At 41.1% G+C, this 22,674-nt stretch overlaps 2 protein-coding genes across 10 annotated transcripts in view; one reads left to right on the top strand and one right to left on the bottom strand.

Moving 5' to 3' along the window:
- The window catches only part of tsc2 (TSC complex subunit 2), a 33,845-nt gene extending 22,016 nt beyond the window's left edge, over positions 1-11,829 (top strand). For 6 of the 8 annotated variants that reach the window (XM_087841981.1, XM_087841982.1, XM_087841980.1 and 3 more), the window contains 16 exons: positions 574-735; positions 833-994; positions 2,966-3,078; positions 3,342-3,584; positions 3,831-4,079; positions 4,734-4,823; positions 7,224-7,378; positions 8,329-8,936; positions 10,213-10,291; positions 10,363-10,449; positions 10,542-10,728; positions 10,842-10,981; positions 11,066-11,144; positions 11,235-11,326; positions 11,406-11,504; positions 11,596-11,829. In XM_087841981.1, coding sequence (XP_087698107.1) covers positions 574-735; positions 833-994; positions 2,966-3,078; positions 3,342-3,584; positions 3,831-4,079; positions 4,734-4,823; positions 7,224-7,378; positions 8,329-8,936; positions 10,213-10,291; positions 10,363-10,449; positions 10,542-10,728; positions 10,842-10,981; positions 11,066-11,144; positions 11,235-11,326; positions 11,406-11,504; positions 11,596-11,754 — 2,704 coding nt within the window. In that variant the 3' untranslated portion in view covers positions 11,755-11,829. The remainder of the gene's footprint in view (positions 1-573; positions 736-832; positions 995-2,965; positions 3,079-3,341; positions 3,585-3,830; positions 4,080-4,733; positions 4,824-7,223; positions 7,379-8,328; positions 8,937-10,212; positions 10,292-10,362; positions 10,450-10,541; positions 10,729-10,841; positions 10,982-11,065; positions 11,145-11,234; positions 11,327-11,405; positions 11,505-11,595) is intronic. The other 2 variants (XM_006790720.3, XM_006790723.3) reach the window with 1 other exon arrangement.
- A 615-nt stretch (positions 11,830-12,444) lies between these two features.
- pkd1a (polycystic kidney disease 1a) overlaps positions 12,445-22,674 on the bottom strand; it is an 80,142-nt gene continuing 69,912 nt past the window's right edge. For both annotated transcript variants that reach the window (XM_087841977.1, XM_087841979.1), the window contains exons 51-56: positions 22,376-22,501; positions 20,860-21,031; positions 20,479-20,769; positions 18,260-18,394; positions 15,909-16,232; positions 12,445-15,762 (exon numbers count right to left, since the gene is read on the bottom strand). In XM_087841977.1, the coding sequence (XP_087698103.1) occupies positions 14,758-15,762; positions 15,909-16,232; positions 18,260-18,394; positions 20,479-20,769; positions 20,860-21,031; positions 22,376-22,501 (2,053 nt within the window). In that variant the 3' untranslated portion in view covers positions 12,445-14,757. The remainder of the gene's footprint in view (positions 15,763-15,908; positions 16,233-18,259; positions 18,395-20,478; positions 20,770-20,859; positions 21,032-22,375; positions 22,502-22,674) is intronic.

Raw genomic sequence — 22,674 nt, 5'->3', positions numbered from 1 at the left:
TATCTCTGGGTTTTTTTTTTTATGTTGTAAGACCCTACAATTAATTGAAACTTAAGGGTTGAAGTTAGGATTTGGTTAGGGCTTGACGCTTACGTTTTATTGTTAACCTTTGGGTAGAAGGCTGGGGAATGCATTAAAATCGTTAAACTTTCCACATACTGAGTTCCCAGCAATAGATACCAAAGTTTTCTTCTGAGCCAATGGCTGTAGTTCCTAAACAGTGAAATATTTTGAGGTACTAGAGTAACATCTTGATTGCTTTCTTTTAGTACCGATGTGATGGTATACAGAGGCAAAAATGCAAAATTTGTAATCCTTTCCAAATACTTATGAACCCAACTGTATACATATGAATGCACGTTTCCATGTGTGCTTGTGTTGAATGTGATCTAGGCACGGACATGAGCACGGGTGATTGTGTGATTCTTCTTGCAGTTTTCTCTGCACCAATAAATCCAAACCTGCATGTTTCTGTGCACTTTACATATTAAATATGCGAGGAGCTTGTACCTTCAACTCGCTCTTCTCCACCTTTTGCTGTTCTTTATTTGTCTCTTTGTTTCCACCTTTTAGGATGCACACCTCAACCACCACATGCAGTCTGGGCTCTGCCGATGAAAATGCAGTAACTCAGGCCGATGAGGGGCTGAAAACTGTCCACCTAGAGCTCACAGAGACTTGTCTTGATATGATGGCCCGATATGTATTTTCCAACTTCTCTGCACTTCCCAAGAGGTTGGAAGAATTTTTAATTTTTTTTTTAATGCTCATATTTTGTAAAAAGAGTTGGAAAAAGCAGCAAGAGGGATGATTTTGGCCTCTGTTCTCTTAGGTCTCCCATCGCAGAGTTCCTGTTAGCAGGAGGCCGCAGTATGACCTGGTTGGTGGGCAACAAGTTGGTCACCATAACAACCAGCGGAGGGGTCAGAACACAAGCACTGCTGGGCCTGGACATGGCTGATCGCCTGGGAGGAGGAGGAGGGGAATTGACCAGGTGATGCATGCTTGCACACATACTTAAAGAATTTGTCTGCTTTCAACTGCCAGACCTCACTCTATCTATCACCCCTTACTTATTCGAAGAGGTGCTCCTCTTTTACTTTCTTCCCTTTTTTTTTTTTTTTTCTTCCCCGGTGAGCCAAAAGTGAGCCGGTGGGCCAAAAGTTAATTATAAGAGCAATATGCTGCTCTAAACACAGATTTTCTTGGCTCTGTGTAATGTCAGTAACATTGAACATTAAATGGTTAGCACAAAACTGTCAGCATAGAAGACAAGACAATTTGTTTCTCAAGGCAAGCTATTTAAAAGGAGAGTGACCACACACACACACACACACACACACACACACACACACACACACACACACACACACACACACACACACACACACACACACACACACACATATATATATATAGAGGTTGAACTGAGTAGCTGCCTAGAGGCCCAGAAGAAGATGAATATAGGATTATATTGAAATGGGAATCATACAAAGCTACTCTATTAGTCCAAGAAGTCTAAGAATGAAACGATGGAGCTTGAAATGAACACAATAGACCACCTACCGCATGGCATTTACCCTGTAGTGCCAGCATGGGGTTGACATTTATCCTTCTGAGTAAAATATTTTGACATTTAGTGGATGAATAGCCATGAAATATTGATCTAGACCCCTCCCCTTCAGGGCAAATTGCAATCATTTTAGCTTAATTCTTAAAGACAAAATGTCTGATAAATTTTTTTTTTTTTTTTTTTTTAAATTGTAACCTGCAATTAAGAAAAATAGCAAAACTGTTGACATTAAAGCTTCAACTTAAATATTTAACAATTACAAAATTAACAAATTCCAAAATGATAAACTAAGTTAGTGATCAACAGTGTCACAGACAGAGATGGGCAGTAACGCATTACTTGTAACGAGTAAAGTAAGGGATTACTATTGCAAAAACGGTAATTAGATTACCGTTACTTTCCCGTAGGAACGCTGCGTTACTAAAACTGTGATTTTTGTTTTTGTTTTGTTTTGTTTTGCGAGAATGTCTCATGACAGTGACGTAAGCAAGTGCGACGTTTGTGACAACAGCTGTGTGCAGATCAACAATGGATAATATATCGAGTGCGGGAGAGAGTATGAGTGTGCAGCGTTTAAAGCGTGGAAGTACTGACCTTACTTTGAGTTTGATTCCATAAAAAGTGACAAAAACATTAGCATCCGTTGTGCCTGGGAAGAAAACTTCTTTTTACAACAAAAAAAAACCCCTAAACTTCCGAGCAAGCACCAAGTGCGCTATCACGTAATAGGAAATTCACAGAGAAACTCGCGGATTCTTCAAGTGACCGCTGTGGCACACCTGCACCAGGGTAAACCTCAGTCTACCCTACTCCTGCTTTATAGGTGAAATTAGAGCAACAGGACCGCTAGTCTTTGATTTTATTTATTTTCTGCTGTGTTTCACTTGAATCTATTTGTAAGAGTGAGTGTGAACACAAAAACCTTTTTATTTTATGTGCTGGAATGTGCAGAAAATAGGTTTAAATGTTAAACAAATTTCTTCCAGTCAGAGAATGTTACATATAATTAAGTTTTTGCTTGATGCATAAAGTTAAAAGATTAAAACTAATAAAACAAGTTTTAAAAAGAGACTTTTCCATTTGATTACATTTTGTATGATGGATTATGTAGAAAAAGTAGAATTGGGCTGAAAGATCTATCGCTTTATCACCTATTCAGGTTGTAAATCGTGTTTTTAAAAAGTAACTAAGTAATTAATTTCTTTTGAAAATAAGTAATCAGTAAAGTAATGGAATTACTTTTTGGGGAAGTAATTATTCTCTGATTGTAATTAGTAATTAGTTACTGATTACCTTTTTCAAGTAACGTGACCAACACTGGTCACAGAGCAGCTAGCATGCCTGCAACCACTTTGGATTGTTAGCAATAATGTTGCTCTCCTGTTCCCGCAGGTCAGACCCATCACTACACACCCGAATGACCAAAGAGGCTCCAGCCAAATTGGAGTCACAGTCAAGCCAGCAGCACAACAGAGCTGCACGCATACGAGTTCGCTCCATGTCAGGTAGAAATAAAAAAAACAAATATGTAATTTTTTAAAAAATGTTTTATTTTTTTGCTGTTGCTAGGAAAGTAACGCTGCTTTTGTAGAAAAATTATACGTTGCTGTCTGTATTTCAGTTCTAAAAGTTGTAAGTTGTATGTAACTATGCTGTTGCTTTCTTTGACTTACAGTCTTCAATGTAGGAGTCTTGGGAAGTAATAATGATGTTGTGCTTTCTCTGATTGTCTGACTTTACAATAAAGAAATCTGGCTTTGACTTACAGGTGGTCATGCTCTACGTGCCGGTCCAGCTCAGAGTCTCAGTCCTCTGGTGTCTCCCTCTGAGGGTGAGTTGACTGCTCCACTCTCTCCCTCCTCTGGTCCTGCTCTGGATAGTTTAGGTCCATCCTCTTCCACCTCTGCCACTCCATCTGCGCCTCCTACTCTGAAAGACAACCCCACCTTGGCTGAATTTGCCCCAATGCTCACACAAGGCTGGGCAGAGATCTTCATACGCAGACCGTCAGGTATGTCACCATTAAGAATGTCCCCTCTACAGTTATTGTAGAAACTTTCTGTGTTTCGTTATTATGCGAGTATTGTCAGAAGGTAACTGTTGGGGAACAAAAAAAAAAGAATCATCCACATACCTTTCAGAGCGCTTTGGTAAATGATAGGCATTAATTTTAAAGATACTTAATTTTCTGCTGTTTGTGTTATGTGCTCCCTGACACTCTTGCTTTCTGTGCTGGGCTCTAATACTGTCATCACAGGTAACACAAGCTGGCTAATGTGTTTGGAGAACCCACCTAGCCCTTTCTCATCTGAGCTTGGCAACATGCCGCTGCAAGAGCTCTCCAGTGTTCTGATGGCAATGGAGGGAGTGAAGGAACCTCCCACTCAGACAGCCAGTGCTCCTGCTAGCACAGCTGTCCCTGCTCCAGCTCCTGTCTCTGAGCCCCTAACCCAAACACACAGCAGTGTTGGAGGAAAGGCAAACCTGATTCAGCGCTCCAACACAGGTGAGAAATGGTTTGTCTGGGCATAGAAAGCAAGAAATATCAGAAAGTTTGTGACGTTTTTCTCGTGTTGAATAAGAGGTTGTATAAGTGCTGATGAGTTATTGGTCCCGAAAAATTTGGATCCTGCTGTTATCGATGAAATTAAAAACAGCATATCCAGATTAGGAAGCTACAGTATGATGTAATGTTACGCATGAATGCATCCCGTCTATCTGCGTGACTGCATGTCCTTGATACCCTTTTAATGGACTAAGTGAAATGCTAAATTGCCTGTAAGTGCTGGATTTGAGCCTGAAGGTGTTTAGTAGCCCAGCTGGGATTCACTCAGGTTATTGATTGTCAGATATCACTGCCTTAAATCACATGTTCTTTGTTTTGCAGGTGCCTCTGTTTCAGTGTGCCGTTATTTTAGTCATCTTATTTGTTTTGGGGATCCATTTCAAGTTTCTTCAGGACATCAGCCCCCCCCACCCATTCTTTCTTTCATCCTTCTTTTCATTTGATTTTTAACTGCACTTAAGATTTCCTCCCTTGTTCTGATTGGTTTCTTTACATGTTTCTTCATCCTCATCACCTATGCTGGTTTGTGATTGGCTGCGGTGTGTTATGTGGCTTCATGTGCCACTGACCTGTCCTCTGGCACTTCGCCTGCAGTGGGTGGCTCTCTCTGCTCTCTGGGTATGGGCACTGCCCCCCCAGGCCCACCAGCCCCTGGCAGGTTGCACAGGAGCATTTCCTGGGCAGGTACCGTCCACCACGTGTGTGACCCCATATCTACCTACCCCCCCTCCAAAAAACTCCTGGTGCAGTATATTTCTTCTCACTTGCACAACACAGCAGTCTGCAAGCACAGATTAGGAATCTTTCTTTAATTATATTCCCTGATTCATTTGAGTTAGATGAGAAGCTTCATACCAATCTCATATCTGTCTATTGTTTCTAGTGAGGCGACTGTTAGCAAAAAGAAGGGAATGCTGTTGATCCTGCTTTTAAGACCAGAAGCATTGGAGCTATGCAGAGTGAAGATATTAGATCATTACAAAAGCTGAAATGTAAAACAATTTTTTTGTGGCTTTATGGAAATTAAGTGTCAGAATTTTCTTTATTCAGTTGAATTGGGCCGTGGTTATACGCCCTGATGATGCGGACCTCATGGATGCAATTGAGCATCCATACTTGCAGGATGGCTGCATCGTTTTTGCTCTTTTTGTAGTGTTAGAGCAATTTAAGCAGCAACTGTACACCTCAAATGAATAGCCACTGTTATTATATTCATCAGCTTACAGTCCCCTGTAAGAGTGTGTGTGTGTGTGTGTGTAGTTAGTCCATTGTAGTTTTGTGTGTCCAGATGAGTCTGAACAGTTACAAAATTACTGGCAGAATATCCACGCAGAGTCTCACGCCAGTGATAAATTTGTCTCACAACCTTAGTGTGCACTCGTGGAAACTATAATATGCCTGTTAAACACAATGCCTTGTGTTTACCAAATGCAAAGTGACGTTTTTCTTTGCATTACTCATGCTAACACAGTGACTAGAGTATTTTTGGACCATTTTCCAACCCAGAAATATTTCCTCCTACAACTACTTTCTATAAAAATACAACCAGTAGCTAAAATAAATTCACTGTAACATTTTCAGAACTTGGTGTTCTTTTCTCCCAGTTCTCTATTTATTTATTTATTTATTTATTTATTTATTTAGCCTGTCTCTATGTAAAAATTAAATTGAAAGATGCCCTCAACTGGTGACAGTTTTCTTTTGCTATCTTCAGGAAAATCCAGTCTTTTGGGGATTCCTAGGAAATAGGCTTTTGTCACACAACACCTGTGTTGTTGAGCAATTTTGAGTTGTTGCTCTCATATTTAACAATTGACAGTTGTACAGTTTTTTTTCTTCTGAAAGTCATTACTGTAAAGTTGTGAGACAACTAATAAAGTCTTCCATTTAAAAAAAAATAAAAATGCTGCGGTATAAAGCTTCTGGCAGTAGTTTTTGCATGTAACAGATATGAGAGTGAAATTGGTTTTCTCATCTAAGTTTAGACAAGAAAATTTCCATGTTTTCCAAAAGGTCTCCTTTTAATTTTAAGAAATAATGGGAAGGACCATCATTTTCCATGGATTCTCAAGCACACCAATCACATTGTGTTATGCGAAAGAACTGCTGTTGCTTCCTTAAAGATTGTGCAAGTATAGATACTCGGCATTTCTGCTTTACTGTTAGTCTTCTATTAACACGGGGCGGGGGTTTCTCTTACTGCTAATGAAAACATGTCTGCGCTGGAATCAGTCAGCCAAATGACACCTAAAGATGAATCATGATTCAGTTTTTTGGTTTTGGTTTTTTTTGTTGTTGTTTTTTTGGACATCTTCTGCATTATATTTTTTTCTTCCTGAATAAGTTTTCTAACCCTTCTGTTTCTGAAATATACTCCCAGGTTTTGACCTTTAACCTCTGACCCTCTGATGTTGTCAACAGAAAAGCCCAGACCTCATCTAAGCAACATGATGCACTTCCTTGCTTTACTGGTTAACCAGTAGGGTGATGAAGACTTTTTCTGAGCTGCAGTTTGGGGGTCTTAAAAAATTAAATGAGCCTGTTTGTGATTGTGTTTCTCTTCTTCTTTGAATGTGTTGTTTGGGAGATGCAAGACTGGTCTGGGCTGCTGTTGCAGTAGCTGCCATGCGTTTGGGATGAGATAACCAGCAGCCAAAACGATGCATGCAACTTGATAGAAAATGAGTAAATGAACTAGTGATGCTGCCTGCCGCACTGATAAATCTGCCTCTGATCTTAGTGATTTTATGTTGATGTCACTGTAGGTCATGATCTTGCACATGGCTTTGTTTCTTTTTTTTGCCTGAGAGAAGATGTATATGATTCTGTTACAATGACTTATTTGAATTATTGTGTGTTTAACCTGAATTGAGATTTTAGAGAAAATGTTTGTGAGGTGTTGTTTTCATGATTAATACTGACAGCTGATAAAATCTTTAGTCCTACCACCTGCATATTTGTGTGTCTCTGATTGTGTGACTAACAGTGGACAAGACTGTGATTTGTGTGTCTGTGGGCGTGCATTGCTTTCATATACCTGGATTGACTTATAACCCACATGGTTGTGGCTGTATCCTCCTGTAGACTCTGTCGTGGTGCTGGAGGAGGGATCAGGAATTGCTACAGCGCAAACGCCGCCTGAATGGTTGGGGAGTGCAGAGTTTGAGCCAATGTTGTCTGATCCAATCTTCATAGCTGCTGATAAGTTTACAAAGACTCCTCCTGAAATACTCAGCAGGGTAGGACCATGTTCACCAAACCACACACGCAGACTTAATGATGTCTTGTGCAGCATTAAACAAATCGCCATGTGCACATTCATTAAAACACTTGTTGTGGCTTTACTGTCAGTGCCTGCACCTACAGGCTGTTTATTCCATCATTTGCGTCACCTGTGCTATTTGATTATAAACTGTCAGCTTTTTTTAAAGTGGCTTTCCTTCGCCACTGCTGTAATGGGTAGCAGCCAAGTGGAGTGCAGCTTCTGATGACTCACTTAGCAGCGCCTTTAACAACCCATGCTGTGCTTTGGCAGCATGTTAAAACCATAGACTGTATATAAAAGATGGAAACAGCTTGCAGGTTCTTGTTGCAAAAGGAAGTCTGATTGTGTCATCCTACTGCTCACTTCTGTGACCTCAGAAAGGCAGCAGCATGACCTTCATTTTCCAGATTTTTTCAGGGAGGAATTTTGTGTCTCATTTAATGTCCAAAAGATGACAAAAAAGAGATGAGTTAAGGTATGGCTAATATATGATTGACATGGTGGTTGTAGCTCAGGTGGCAGAGCAGATCAGCCACTAACCAGAAGGTTGGTGGTTTGATCCCAGGCTACTCCAGTCTGCATGCCAAATATCCTTGGGCAAGATACTAACCCCATGTTGCTCTCTGATGCATCCATCGGAGTGTGAATGTGTATGAATGTTAGATACTTAAGTGCTTGTGTGAATGGGTGTGATTGGGTGAATGAATTAGTTGTATAAAGCGCTTTGAGTGCTCAGACAGAGTAGAAAAGCGCTATATAAGAACCAGTCCATTTACCATTACATGGCTATTTAGCTCACACCCTCCCTCTCTGTAAATGCTAATCAGGAATTAAACTGGTGGGTGTCACAGTGGGGTCTGTGGTTAAAACTTCCATACTTTCATTGCAGTACTTTAAATAAACAGCTTTTGTTCCCACTTTCAGTCCTCCTCCACCTCAAGTCAGGATGATGAAAAGTCAACCCTGGAAGAAGTAAGTGAGGGAGCAATTCCAATCGATCAGCCCCCTTTTGGACCATCCACTCCAGGAAGCCAGGGGCCTGACCTTCCCTTCCAGACACACACTCAGTCCCAGGGTCATGGACTCAACAAGTCCAGCTCCTCTCCTGAGCTCCAGACATTACCTGAAGCTTTTGCCAAGGCTGCTATGGAGTCAGAAAGTGCGATGGTTGACACGTCACGGCCTAGAGCACCCTCAGACGGCATGCCTCAACCCCAGCAGCCCCAGTTTGTGAAAGAAAAGGTAGAGGGAAACACTGGAGTGGACACTAATGTAGCGGGAGGTCCAAGCCCAGCAGGTGAAGGCCAAGCTGTATCGTCATCTCAGAGTGGAGGAGCGGGGATGAGGTTGTCTTTTCCACCAGCACCAGTACAATCTGCACCCATCTCCCCCAGTGGAGGCCACCGGCCCAGAGGTCACACAATCTCAGTCTCAGCCCCCTCCTCCAGGAGGGAGAGGCGGGCGGAGAGGGACGCTTACCACAGTCGACCTGGTCCCAGCAACGCTGAGAAAATCTCTGGACTGAGCCCCAGGTATTACACGATTTATACAAGAAACTGCTGCAGCTTCTGTGATGTGTTTCTGCTAAATTAATGATGCAATGTATCAAGTAAAGTCAGTAAGTTCATTTTGACTTGCAAGATCAAAAGTGTCACCCTGTTAGTGAGCAAATTTTTATTTTTTTTAAAATTGCGTCCTGCAACTGTGTTTTTAAATAAAAAAATTTTTTTAAGGTGATGAAACATCAGAACGTGGACAGAAACTGCAATGCAACATTTGGAAATAGTTATGAATACCTTCTAAGAACAGAGAACATGCACAGAGGTGTATTTCCAACCCCAGTTCCAAATAATTTGGGACACTGTTTAAAATATAAATACAAAAAAAATTAAGGATTTGAAAATGTCATTAACCCATATTTTATTTAGAAACTGTCATTTCAAATTTTATGGCAACAACAGGCCTCAAAGTTTGGACAAGGTCATGTTTATCACTGTACTCTATCACTGTACTGTTCTCTGGAAAAAGGCTGAAACTTGTGTGTATACCTTTCAGCATTCACACTCCTAATTACATACACATCAATGCACCACCAATACCCTAATCAGATATTAAGATATTTGAAGTGAGTGCTGCTAACAAGCCGGATGGTCCTTCTCTTTAGTCTGGATGATGCCTTGTCCACATTTTCCAAAAAGAATTTAAAATTTCCATTTGTCTGACCACAGAACAGTTTCCCCCTTTGCCTCAATCCATTTTAAATAAGCTTTGGCCCAGAAAAGATTGTGGTGTTTTTGGACCATGTACACATGTGGTTTCTTCTTTGTGGAAGGCACTGTATTCACAGTGATTTCTGGAAGTGTTCCTGGGCCCATGCAATAATTTCCATGACAGAATCACACCTGTTTTTATTTCAGAGCCACCTGTAGTGCCTGAAGATCACGGGCATCCAATGTGGACTTTCTTCCTTGTCCTTTGGATATCTATAATATCACAAATTCTGAAAATCTGGAGAAACCTCTGTGCACAAAGTCTTTGGTATTTTATGCCGAGGACCATTATTTTGAAATTGTTCTGCAACCTCATCCATATAAACAGATGTTTGAATAGAAATGTCCAGATATCTCTTGGCATGGAAACAAGATATTTGGTACCAGAAGCTGTGTTGCTTTTATTTGGTTCCTTAAATTGTGTTTGTAGTCCAGGTTCTGTTGACCAGTAAACTTATAAGGTTCACTGAAGGTAGATTGCCTTTAATTTACATATCCATGTGTCTAAACTGACTTTCTTTCTTCTTATATCTTCTAGCTTTGTGTTTCTGCAGCTCTACCACTCTCCTTTCTTTGGGAATGAAGCCAACAAGCCACTTCTGCTGCCCAAAACTCAGGTAACCTGAATTCTCTCCTACACCTTCTTCTGGATCATACGGCGTGGTTTACATTGTGTTTTCTGTCGTAGGTGATTGACCGTGCAGTAAAGGTTCTGGACCAAATGCCCCCTTATGACACCCATAAAATTGGGGTGGTGTTTGTAGGAGCTGGTCAGGTGAGGATGTGCCGACTGTAGTTTTGCTAATCACTGCCGTATAATTTCTATATTTTTTGGCTTAATGTCTTGATCCTCTTCACTTTCTTTAGGTTAACAATGAAGTCGCCATCTTGTCGAACGAGTACGGTTCGAACCGCTACGCCTCTTTCCTCACAGGTCTTGGCAAATTAATCCATCTGAAAGACTGCGATCCAGACCAGATTTTCCTTGGAGGGCTTGACCAGTATGGAGATGATGGAGAGTTCACCTACTGCTGGCATGACGACATCATGCAGGGTTAGTGTGTGTGTGTGTGTGTGTCAGGAAAAACACACATACAGTATTTATTTATTTTTCCTCTACAGCCAGTCTGCAATTTGCATATTATAAATGAAATTGTGTCCCTGCAGCTATCTTTCACATAGCCACACTGATGCCAAACAGGGAGAGCGACAAGGGTTGCTGCAACAAAAAGCGACACATTGGCAATGATTTTGTCATGGTGGTGTACAATGACTCTGGAGAGGAGTACAAACTGGGCACAATTAAGGTAGACACACACGAGCACAGTAAAAGAATCTGAAATTTGCTGTTGATATTCTGTCTTTTAATGCCCATTTTCCCCTTCCTTTAGGGTCAGTTTAATTTTGTCGAAGTCATTATAAAACCACTGGATTATGAATGTAACCTCGTTACCCTCCAGTGCCGCAAAGGTGAGCTAATCACTTCTTTTTCGGATCCTGTTCTTCATTTTTGTCAGCTTTGTTTAACTTTAATGAGTTCTTCTTTATACCCTCTTTCAGACCTTGAGGGATTAGTAGACACAACCGTGGCAAAAATTGTTTCAGATCGAAACCTTCCCCTGTTAGTCAGGCAGATGGCTCTGCATGCAAATGTAAGTCTTATCTTCTTACATCTAGTCAAAACACACTTTGCAGAGGTGACACATTCTCGACTCTTCTCTCTCTCCTCAGATGGCCTCTTTGGTGCACCAGTACAGAGCTAACCCCTCTGACGCATACGCCTCTAAGTGGCTAGCAAGGTTACGACACATCAAGAGGATCAGGACCAGGGTAAGACCAACATGCAAAGTCTTCCTCATCACCACTACTTGCACTTAATTTCTCTAATTTCAACCCGTTTTACCCTATTGCTATAACTTAGGCTCAAGAAGCCATCCAGTCTCGCTCAACTCCCGGGATTTCACTGACCCAAGGGCAGAGCAAACCTTTGTCACAGAGCAGTGCTCCAACAAATGTAGAAGCCACCGGACAACGAAAAAGACTGGTGTCCACTGTAGACGATTTCACAGATTTTGTTTAATTTCTCGACAAGAAATTAAACAAAAGACGAGACAAAAGTATATGAAGTGAATAAAACAAACTAAAAACTTAAAAAGTGGCATTGTGCTCATTTTTGATCCACAAAGAAGGAATGAAAGCCCAAGTGCACCTCTGAGCATTAAGTCTGAGTCAAAGCAGGTATAATTATTTTTCTAACAATACACCTAATGGTAATGTAAAAGAGTTTACTCATGAATCAGCTGTCCCCCCTCAGCGTTGGAGTACTCTGTAGTGAGTTTCTGCCCATTGTTTAGATGATTGTCCAGCTGTTCTACTGCTTTGGGTCAGTCTCACTTCTCTAAGGGAGCTGATTTTAGTGAGAACAGAAAAATCCTTCGTACACAAAAGACAAAGGGTTTGTTCCAGAAACTTTTCCCAGGAGTTAGTGAAGGCCAGAGACAGAGTGAATTTTAGACACTATGAACATGATAAACTGTTACTGTTGTTTATGTAACTCCTAGATTTGTAAATAAGAAACTTTTTTTTTTCTCTTCTTCAACTTTTCAACCTACACACTGATTATAGGATTGGCATTGACAAGTACCAAACATTGCGGCTAATTTTTCAGCAAATCGGAACGTACTGCATTACCTACAGGGTGGAAACCAAGTACTTAAGCTAGCATTTGACTTTTTTTTTTTTTTTAACAAAAAAATCATTTTGCAGGAAGTTCAGCTGTCAAATTCTTTATTTGACTTTGTCAAGTGCAAAAGCATGAGAAGTGCGACAACTGCAAAATACAAACGAGAGCATATAGACAAATCTTTAACGCTGCTTTAAACAAAATGCATTTTACAACAGAAGACAACGGTGAGCTTTGGGCACTAAACTGTTACACGCAGAGCAGGAATATAATGCTGGTGGAACTGCCGACTGCTGTGCTGTTTGGGGTTTTCTATTCGCCGTCAAAGAGTAAACTGATTAAAAGCTTTGGCTGTAGTACTTCGATTACACCTGTGGAACATAAAACTCTGAAGTTTGCAACACCAGTGCTCGACCTATGTGTATGTTGCTGCAGCACAAAAATGACTGATCATGAAAAGCAAAAATATACATCACAAAGCGCTAATATATACAGAAATGTACACGCACAGAAGAAGAAAAGTTCCCTTTTTAATTTCTTTTTAAAAGCACCTGTAAGTTTGCTTTATGCTCTTTAACCGTGGTGTTTTGTATGAAAACAGAGGGGAAAAGATGTAGGCTAAATTAAACTGACATGGCCATAAGTACCTTTTTAACGTTTTATATTTTAATTAAATCCAAGGCAAATTCGATGATGTACAACTTCTAGAGCCTTGCTGAGAAAAGGGAGGGAGGGAGCAGGGGTCATGTTGACCATAGTTGCATATTTTAACTACTACATATCAGCTTTTGTTTTTCCTGGACTTCCTTACAGGTTTTAAGAAAAGGGTGGGTTCCCTGAGATCTGCCCACTGGACACAAGAAGTGCGCATGTTGAACAAAATAAGGCAAAAACATCATCACCACAAAGAGCAAACAAAAGTACAAACAACTGCAAGCTACTGCTTGATTACTTTGATAATACTTACTAGGACGTTTCTATAATGTTGCTGTAAAGGCATGACTTGACACACGAGAGTTAAATATGGGGTTTGATATCAGCTCCATTAAAGAATAAAGTGCAAGTACAAGAATGAATGAATTATTTAACTGGTGTGGTTAAAATCTCAGGATGCATAAATGATACAAAAGCTTTGGCAATGTTTATAATTAAGATACAGTATGAGTGAAGCTTTCTCTATTGGTTTGGGTACCAAGCTTATTATTTAAACCACACCTCATTACAAAAACAAAACAATACTTCAGAACAAAAGTGCTTTTAAATTGCTTCCATATGGAACAAAACACAACAAAAAAATAAACAATTAGGAAAGATAATCAGACTGGGAGTCATTATAGCTTTATAATGGGAGAACTTGTGTAAATACTCAGTATTGTCTGTTTCCTTGTCTACAATTAGACTTATCTGTTCAGTATTCATTTTCTTCACACTAACCTTGCTTTTCACTTGCTACACCTCCTTGTCATTGGCTCCTCTGACTTCATCTCTCTTATCTTCAGTCTCTCCAATCATCTCTGGAGAGGACGGATATATTTGCGCCCTGAATAACTGGCTGCTGGAATCCCAACAGCATTATGTCTGTGTGTGTGCGTGCATGCATGTATGTGTGTGTGTGTGTGTGTGTGTGTGTGTGTGTGTGTGTGTGTGTTTTCACCTGTAACCCAGTGGGCTGAAGTGTACCACACGTTCCTATTTGCTGATATGTTGTCTACAGTGTTATTTCTACACATGTGTACACCTGCATGTGCGTATATCTGTGTGCGCCTGCATGCAAATTTGGGACAGGCCACAGGTACCCATGGTGACCAAAAATAGAAAACGTAACAGTATGTAGACAGGTAACATAATTGAGAAATCACACGTTCTTTCTGAGATACACAAAAGTCTGATTGCATAGAATGCTTTCAGTTCATTGAGTCTTATGGTGAGCGCTTTTCTGCGCTCCTGTCAACGACCCCAGGTAACCTCCAGGGTCACATGGGATCAGGGGGCAGTTTTGGTCCGGGGAAAACAATGAAAGGAACTTCTTGGTTTCACTGCTGACTTTATGTCCCCTTAACCAGCTCAGCTAGCATCTGGTGACCTGCACCTTGAGAACTGAGTCGGGATTGAGACGGATCACTGCTTATAAACCTGCAAAGTCTTATTTTATTGCTCTTTTCGTCTTTCAGTACCCCAAACTCCTTGTTTGATCCTTCTTGATTCTTTCCTGTAGCTCATCCTTGTACCTGTATCCTTTCACGTCTATTAGTTTCTGTCCCTTCCTTGGGTTTAGAGAGTGGCATCTGAAGACAAAACCTGCTGCCCATGAGCGCCTCCTCTCGTCCTTAACCCATCATTTTAAGTGCACATCCTTTTTCTCCACCTTTCACTTCTTTCATCCGATCTGCTCATATTTATCTAAGTTGGGTGCACTTTGTTTTTGAGGGATGGGGGTTTGCGTTTCCGTTTGCGTGTAGGGATCGTGGTTGTGTGAGCTGGGTGGTTGAACAGGCTTGAGGAAGGGAGGGTCTCTCTCTCTGCAGGAAGATCCCAGTTGCGTGTAATGGGCGTAGATGACAGGGAAGGGGTGGGTGCACGGGTGGATGGAAGAGCTGTAGGTGTTTTTGGTGGCGGGACATGGGAAGATGATGTGTTTGCTGATGACAGGGGGAGAGAGGAAGAATCGGAGGACTTATCTGTGACTGGTGTGGGTGGAGGCACACTGATTGAAGGTTTGGCAGACAACTGGGGAACAGGGGGGTTTGTAGAAGCAGAGGAGGGTCGGGGCTTCAAAAAGGGAACGGGTGTAGCTACAGGAGTCTTTTTGGGGATGGCAGCACTGCTCCCACATTCTTTTGGAAGTTCACTTTTATCTACCTTTTTCCCCTTCCTGCTCCCTTTGTTCTTTTCCTTGCCACGCTTTTGTTCTTTCCAGGCTTCCCCTTCCCCTCTCTGTCCCCCTTCGCTCCTACATCCCTGAACTCCATCGTCTCTCTCCCTCCCTCTACGCCTCCTTTTCCTCTGGGCTCGCTCCAGTTTACACTCAATGTGGTACAGATCCTCTGTCGTCACAGTGACACGGTCAAGCTGTTGCAGCAGAGCATCCAGGGTGGGGAGGAGTCTCCTCAGAGAAGCTTCCGTCTCTCTCTCTCTCCAGCTGTTACCTCCCACCACCACTCCTGGGCCAAGGCCCAAGCCAAGGCCCAAGCCAAGTCCCAGGCCGATACCCGGGGCTTCTGTGAGGCTGCAGGGGCTGGAAGACGCTGGACGCCACGAGGCCTCAGAGCCCGCATCAACACTGTCTGGGGTAGGTGGGGAGTCTGGACTGTCCAGAGGAGGCAAGCACAGGGACTTGCAGTCGCTGGTGGAGGATGAACGGGACGGTGGGAGCTCCATACCTTCGAAACGCACTTTGTGGCGAAACTAAGGAGAAAAAAAAAACAGGATACGATTTTGGGTAAAGCATTCAGATTTTGTTTTGTTCCAATAGTATATATGAAAAAGTTAATCTATAAATAAAGCAACAAAAAGTGTCCTTAACAGCTGTAGATATGAATTAGAATTTGTACCTCTTTAGCCCGACTGAGTCCCATCCACATTTTGAGTCTTCTGAGGAACAGTTCGACCATCTCGTAGTCTTGGAGATCCACTGCTGGGCGGTACAGTTCTGCCCGTGCACGCCGGTAGTTCCTCAGTAAAACAGAAGTGACCAACCACAGCAACACCAGGCGAAATATAGCAAAGCTTATGTGGAACAGCAGTGCAGAGAAAGTGCTGGGACCAGTAATTATCCAGGCAGGACGCCATGACAACAAGCCACACCAACCAGAACCCAGTAAGGACAGACTGGCTGAGATCACATTGCTGTAGCCGTCCAACACAGAGTGGAAGAGCTGGAATGGAAAAAAGTTTCCTTTTTTATCAATTGTAAGACAATATTTGAAAAATAATAAGAAATGTAAAGATTACTGATGCAGCATGAGGAAAAGCTACTGATCATTTACATGTGATGGGCACATGATGACTGATAGGCAATGGATCTTTTGGAATAGGGAACTCAAACCAACCGGTTACCAGTTGGTTGTATTCTGGTTATATCCCTATATAAAAATTTTATTTCAAATTTATGAGGTTCTGGCTGATTCTGAATGTAAATATTCAATATGAATTTAAGGTGACAATAGAATAGAATAGCCCTTTATTGTCACATGTACAATGAAATTGTGGGTGCTCCACACTAGTTGTGTAAGAATAAAACTGAAATAGTGAGATGGCAGGAACAAATAACAAACAGGAGAAATATATACAAAACAAGAGCAAGGCACACAATAGAGGAGGGGTTCCAAAGTGCTTAGAAGTAGTGCAAACGACTTGATGTGAATAGAGGCCGAGTCTGAGTGATAAGGGTTACTCGGACTATGGCTCAGATTGGTAGGGTGGGTGTGTGCGTGTGTGTCCGAATGGCCCAGGGGAAGAAGCTGGTTGTGAGTCTGGAGGTCTGGCACCTGATTGACCTCAGGCGCCAACTGGAGGGCAGCGGATGGGATGCAAGGGGTCACCTGTGATGGCCCCGGGCAGGAGGAGCTGGCTATGGCCTCCAGGGGTGGAAGAAGGCAGCCAGTGATGTTTTGGGGGCAGATTTGTACTATTCAGTGAACTGCCACATCATCACAAACAGATTCCATGTAATTATTATGACCTCAATCAAACACAAACTGATAGCAAACCGACTCCATCTTACTGCTGTTTTAACACTCTTGACACACCAAAGGCCCTGTGAACCCAACTGTGAGTGGTCGCAGATCTGGTCTGTACCCAAAGTCACTCTTTCAAAAGCAACAAGAGTGCAAGATAACTGCACACCTTTTCAATAACTATGGTCATACCATGGCATCCAACCACATTTGAGCTTAACGGTTATTTTAACACAGACTTCATTAAGAAGAATGTAGGCATACGGTACCTCTGCAGTGGCTTCACTTTTCAGACCCTTAAGCTAATTGATCTTTTATATACAGTCCATGCTTCTAGCAGCATGAGTAATTACACAAATACTCTTGGATGGCTTGTTGTGAACTGTCTTAGTCTATTTGTATTGCTGTGGCCCTCTTCTCATCTGCCAAAGCACTGATTGCTGGTTGATGTAAAACTACTGGCACACCTAGTAGGAATGTGGCCAGAGACTGTTAAACTGTGAAGTTCAAAGCATTTACCTGATGTTGACAGACTTCATCAGTAGTTGCAAGTTTGTTTGGCAAGAGTGTAGATGTAAATGATGTTAATTTGTATTGCTGTGCGGTCGCTCATCCACAAAAGAGCTTAACAGTTTTTGGCTCTTTTCTTAAATATTATTAATCATCTTACTCTTCTATCATCGGGAAATGTCATGAAACACAATTATATTCCAGTTCTGAAGGGCTCTCTAAAAAAAGAGAATTGAAGGGAACATAATGTCTAAATAAAGAACAGTTAAAAGTCTCTTGGATGAAGCGGTGCCATTTACACAGCAGAGACATTCTGCAGGTCATTATTTATTCCGTGCTGGTTTGAATAAATGATTCAAATATTGAATAAATGCTATTGTCATAATGTTCTCGTTCAGTAAAGCTGTTTGGCAGCAAGGAAGCACAGATGCTTTCATGCTGTAACGATAAAAGCAAAGCTGTATTATGCAATCTGTGCAAAAGAGCAGGTTTATTTGAAATTCTCTAAAGAAAGTGAACTGTAGCCATGACAATGAACGTGAACAGACCAAAAACAAGTAAACTGAACAACCTCGTGGGCGGAAACACTTTGTCTCAGCACATAACCTTGTCAATGTTGACTGAATTTACAGTTTATTTGGTGTGCGCACATGTGTGTGCGGGGGAGAAGCTGAGCCAGAGGAAAACAGAATGAACAGAGAAGAGAAAAAACTGACCAGGTGTCCCGTGTGTGAGTAAGCCAGCACCAACAGCAGTAACGCCAGAGCAACTCCCAGCAGCTCCCAGACCGAGCGCCGCAGAGCTCTGCCAAATACGGCCCACTCACGGAGAAACCGCAACTGGTGGGACGCCTGCATGAGCAAGGACACAGAGAGGGAGAGCAGGGAAACAGAAAGCAAAAATATGTGTTTGGGAAAAAAAAAGTTATCTTGTAATTTAATCTAATTTAGCCAAAGGACACAAATGTTTCTCTATCACAAACACATTTGGAGCCATTTTGAGTTTGTAATATAATAATATGTGTGTAGAAACAGTCGTACCTTTCTCACAAAATAAGGGCGAATGCAAAAGGACCAGCAAATTAATAAAATATGGAGAAAAAGAGCTTCCTAATAAAATATGTTATATAAGAAGTGTTTCCACATTGAGCTCAGGCTTCAGCCTACAGTTTATCAGACAATATTTTGTTTTCTTTACATTTGATGTAAAAGCTTTTTGTTTACTTATGCAGTTCTATAAGCACTCTTTTTGTTTCTTTTAGTCTGGAAACTGGAAATAATACGCATTTCTTTTAAAGATGTTTACATTTTCTAAGCCAGCCTCATTCTTAGTGCGTACACACTGTCAGAGGTAGTTCTACATTTGTATTGTAAGAAAATACAGATTATGGGTTTATGTAAAACTTTGATTTGTGGTTTAAGCACAGTTTTGTGTATATGTTGTGTTTATGAATGTGGCCCGCTGCATTGATCACTGCCAATCAAAAACAACCTAATGAATGGATTTAAGCAGCCATCACAAAGCAACAACAAAAATTAAGCTTAACTACTTCTGCTTACTTCCATTTAGTTGTTTACTTTAACAATTTTGTTCATTCATGTTTTGCCTCTTTAAAAATAAAAAGGGCAAAAGAATACGCTTATTATTGCATATTGTTAGTTATGCTTTTTGTTCCTTCTTATTTCGCTTTGTGAGGCATCTTATCTGTCACACACTTTGAACTGTATTATACATTTAAACTATTGTTGACAGAAAACAATTGAAAAATTGAGTTAAATAGAGTTGGAGTCAGGCTGTACTCCAACTCTCGTCCTATGACTGTTGCCAATCCCAGGCCCATATGCCCTATGACACTGGGATAGGCTCCACCCCCTCCAACCCTGATAAGAATAAGCGGCAGAAGATGGATAATACTGGGTTCATTTGTTAGTCTCAAACCTAAGCACCAGTTCTTCTCATAAGCCTAGTTTATGGTCGTCACATTGGTTGTGATGTCACTACAGCCTCGCCACTGCTACTTAAAGGAATGCCGTCTTCTCTGCAGTCTCTCAGAAACTTTCGATAATCTGAAAATGTCTGCTGACACATCAATGAAATGTCTTCACTCTGGCAAACCACGTCACAAAAACAAGAGCTGAAACCAAAATGACACCAAATCGTGGTGCGCCCCAGTGACGGTGATGTCACTACTGTCAAATGAGTATAAAACGGGCTTTAAGTTACATGTGCTGATAAATCTGAACAAACTGTCAGAGGTTAAAACACACTAAGACATTTCCTGTATTTCCATTATAGGTTATTTTATTTTGGTTAGATTTATGAGCAGAAATTTATTTATTTTTTCCTCATTTAAAAACAAAACTTTACCTACAATGGCCTCGATTTCTGTAACACAGTTTACCAGTTTGGCTCAGATCACCTCCTTGATTGGTAATGAAGACGTCGCAAATGTTAAATGTATACGCTCTATATTTTCCTGAAATAACTGAGCTCTGCAGCTTTCAACAAACATCGCTTCATCTTTAATAATCAACAGTGTGCTTGTTTGGGACTATTTTAGCTGTGAATTAACACAAATTTAGTTGATTAGTGAAGATTTACAACAGCAGCATTGTGTCAGCCAGAGCAACTTAACCACACTGATGCTGATTTTAATTATTTCAGAGATAACAAAGGAGCGCTACAGCGATAGTGATAATTAATTCCACAGACAATTATTGATATTAGATTCATTTCATTACTGCTTTTTGGTCTTAGATTGGATTTGTTGTCAATAATAAGAAGTCAAAATCATTACAATTGTTTTCTAAATCGTGACTAATGTTTATCTTTCCTCTTCACGGCATTCCCAGATCGTTATACAAGCAAAAATGTCATAAACAACATGCAACATATTTCTGTAAAATTACCCTGGATTCCTCTCTTTCTTTCTTACCTTGAGTACCAGTATGAACAACAGCAAGGCAGACATGACGGTGTGCATCTGAGTCTGTCTGGCCAGGGGGTAGAAATCTGTGAAGGTATCCCGAGGGTGCTTCAGGTATGATGTCCATTGCTGTTTAGCTATTATGCAGCGGCTCAGGTGTATTCCGAATACAGACGCTGCTAGAGACAGTTTACAGATACCCAGGAGTCTCCAGGCTGACAGCAGGTACCTATAGCCTTCTCTGAGGAAGCCCAATATGCCCCGAACGAGGAAATACAACACCAAGGCGAGGAGGATGATCTGGAACCACAAAGTGCCATTTTAAAAATGATACTAAAGGGAAAATGAAACAGCTGTAGTTCAAGGATTCATGGTTATGGGAACGTTTACCATTAGAAGAAGCTGCAGGTCCAGCCCTGTGATTGGCCACAATGTGATGACAATGAGGTCAAAGCTGGACTGGGCACGCTCAGAGACTGGGAACTCAAACAGGAAGGAAAAGACGGCCAGCAGGTTTGTGTTTACGTTATAGAGAGAGAACTCCACAAACACGGCGCGAGTCCTATGAACAGGAACACAACAAAACACACAGTTAGTGCACATGATAAGATCAGGAGCCCACATTTAAGCTGATTCCAATATTTGGCCATTTAAATTTCTGATTTACTGGCCCCACTGATATATCGGGCTCTAACCAGGAATCAAAATATTTCACATAGTTTTGGTCAGGTATCTGTTTTGATACTTTGATACTTTATTGAGCTGATTATGTTATAGGTTTAGTTTGTTAGAAGAATGACACTAACAATTATTGACAGATTTACATGAAAATTCTTCCAGATGTGGGTCTTGGCCCAACTTAGAAGTGATTAACTTCTGGAATTGATCTGGGACCATAACTTTTTTGGAAGGATTTGTTTTCCAAGCGTGAGTGCTTAGGGACATTTTAATGTCTTTGAGAAATTATCATCAATATATCAAAGTAGACCAGAACCAGGGCCTGAAATCATGCATGTTGAAGGGATTTTTGTTGGAGGAGGTATGTAGACTGCTCTTGTATTTTATTTATGGCAGGAAGTTTTATTTCAAATGAGAAATAAAGGGTACAAACAAAAATGATTTGACGCAATTTTACTGCCTTTCTCCCCTGTGTATATCTGTACCCTAACACAAAATGTGCTGGGATTAAAGAGTTGTTTATACCACAAGTTATCATTCTTAGAAACAGTTGTTAAATGTTAGCCAACATTCTCAGTGCATTCAGCACTGGATTGTTTTCTGTGTCTTATTTTGATGTTTCATGTTTTACTGATTGTGCAGTGCTTTAATTACTGCAGGCTTTGGAGCAAATTAAGAAAACAGCTCATGAACTGACAGTAAACCTCCGCTCAAGATTTCTAAAGCCAAGGCCACAGTTGTGTTTGATTCCAAACATTGTGAAATTATTAGCACAATAACATGTACCCAGTTTCTACTCCCTCGCAAATTGCCCATAAATTTTGGAACAACCTGGTCAATGAAATCAATGAGCATGACCTCTTTCAGGTCATATTCTCACTCCCTCACTGGCCAGATGATCTCACACTCCGCTGGACCGGAAAGCATTTGTTTTTGTTCTTGAGCAAGGTTAGCATACACACCAGATGTGCAGCATGCCAACATCCAACTGAACTCCACGTGGGCCAGAATATGGCATGTTTAACTGTTTACTGGACTGAACCAACTGGACTTTGCAGGTCAAACTGGCTCAGCTCAGTCCACAGCCACTGGTGTGAGTACATGTTTAAAAAATGCAAAACACTGTGCTGTCCTGAACAATACAAAGGAAAATGTGTTTTAATTATTTTGCTGTAACTCAGACTTTACATGTCCTACTGCTGTAGTCATGTCTTCACATGATCACTACCTAGAGTCGAGCCAGTGCAGCTGTTGCAGCTGCTTTAAGGAGGAGGAGGCTTCTTCCAGGCTTCTGTTCAGCTGGTGAACCACATCTCTGCTGTTATACGCCATCATCCGATCCAAACGCCACACCCTTGGAAAACGTGTGGGAGAAATTACAAAAGAGAAAGAAGTGAACAGGGGACATCAAAGAAAGCCAGATGTTAAAAACAAAACTAAGCAGAACATTAACATCCACCAGCTTGTCGTCAACCCATTTAGAATTAGATTTTGAGTTCATATCTACACCTTTTATGGATTTTTGCC

The sequence above is a fragment of the Neolamprologus brichardi genome, chromosome 6 (genome assembly GCF_056152115.1).
Source record: "Neolamprologus brichardi isolate AB-2024 chromosome 6, ASM5615211v1, whole genome shotgun sequence".
Classification (NCBI taxonomy): domain Eukaryota; kingdom Metazoa; phylum Chordata; class Actinopteri; order Cichliformes; family Cichlidae; genus Neolamprologus; species Neolamprologus brichardi.
Note: the sequence above shows the minus strand (reverse complement) of the source record. Positions and strands in the feature narration are given on the sequence as shown.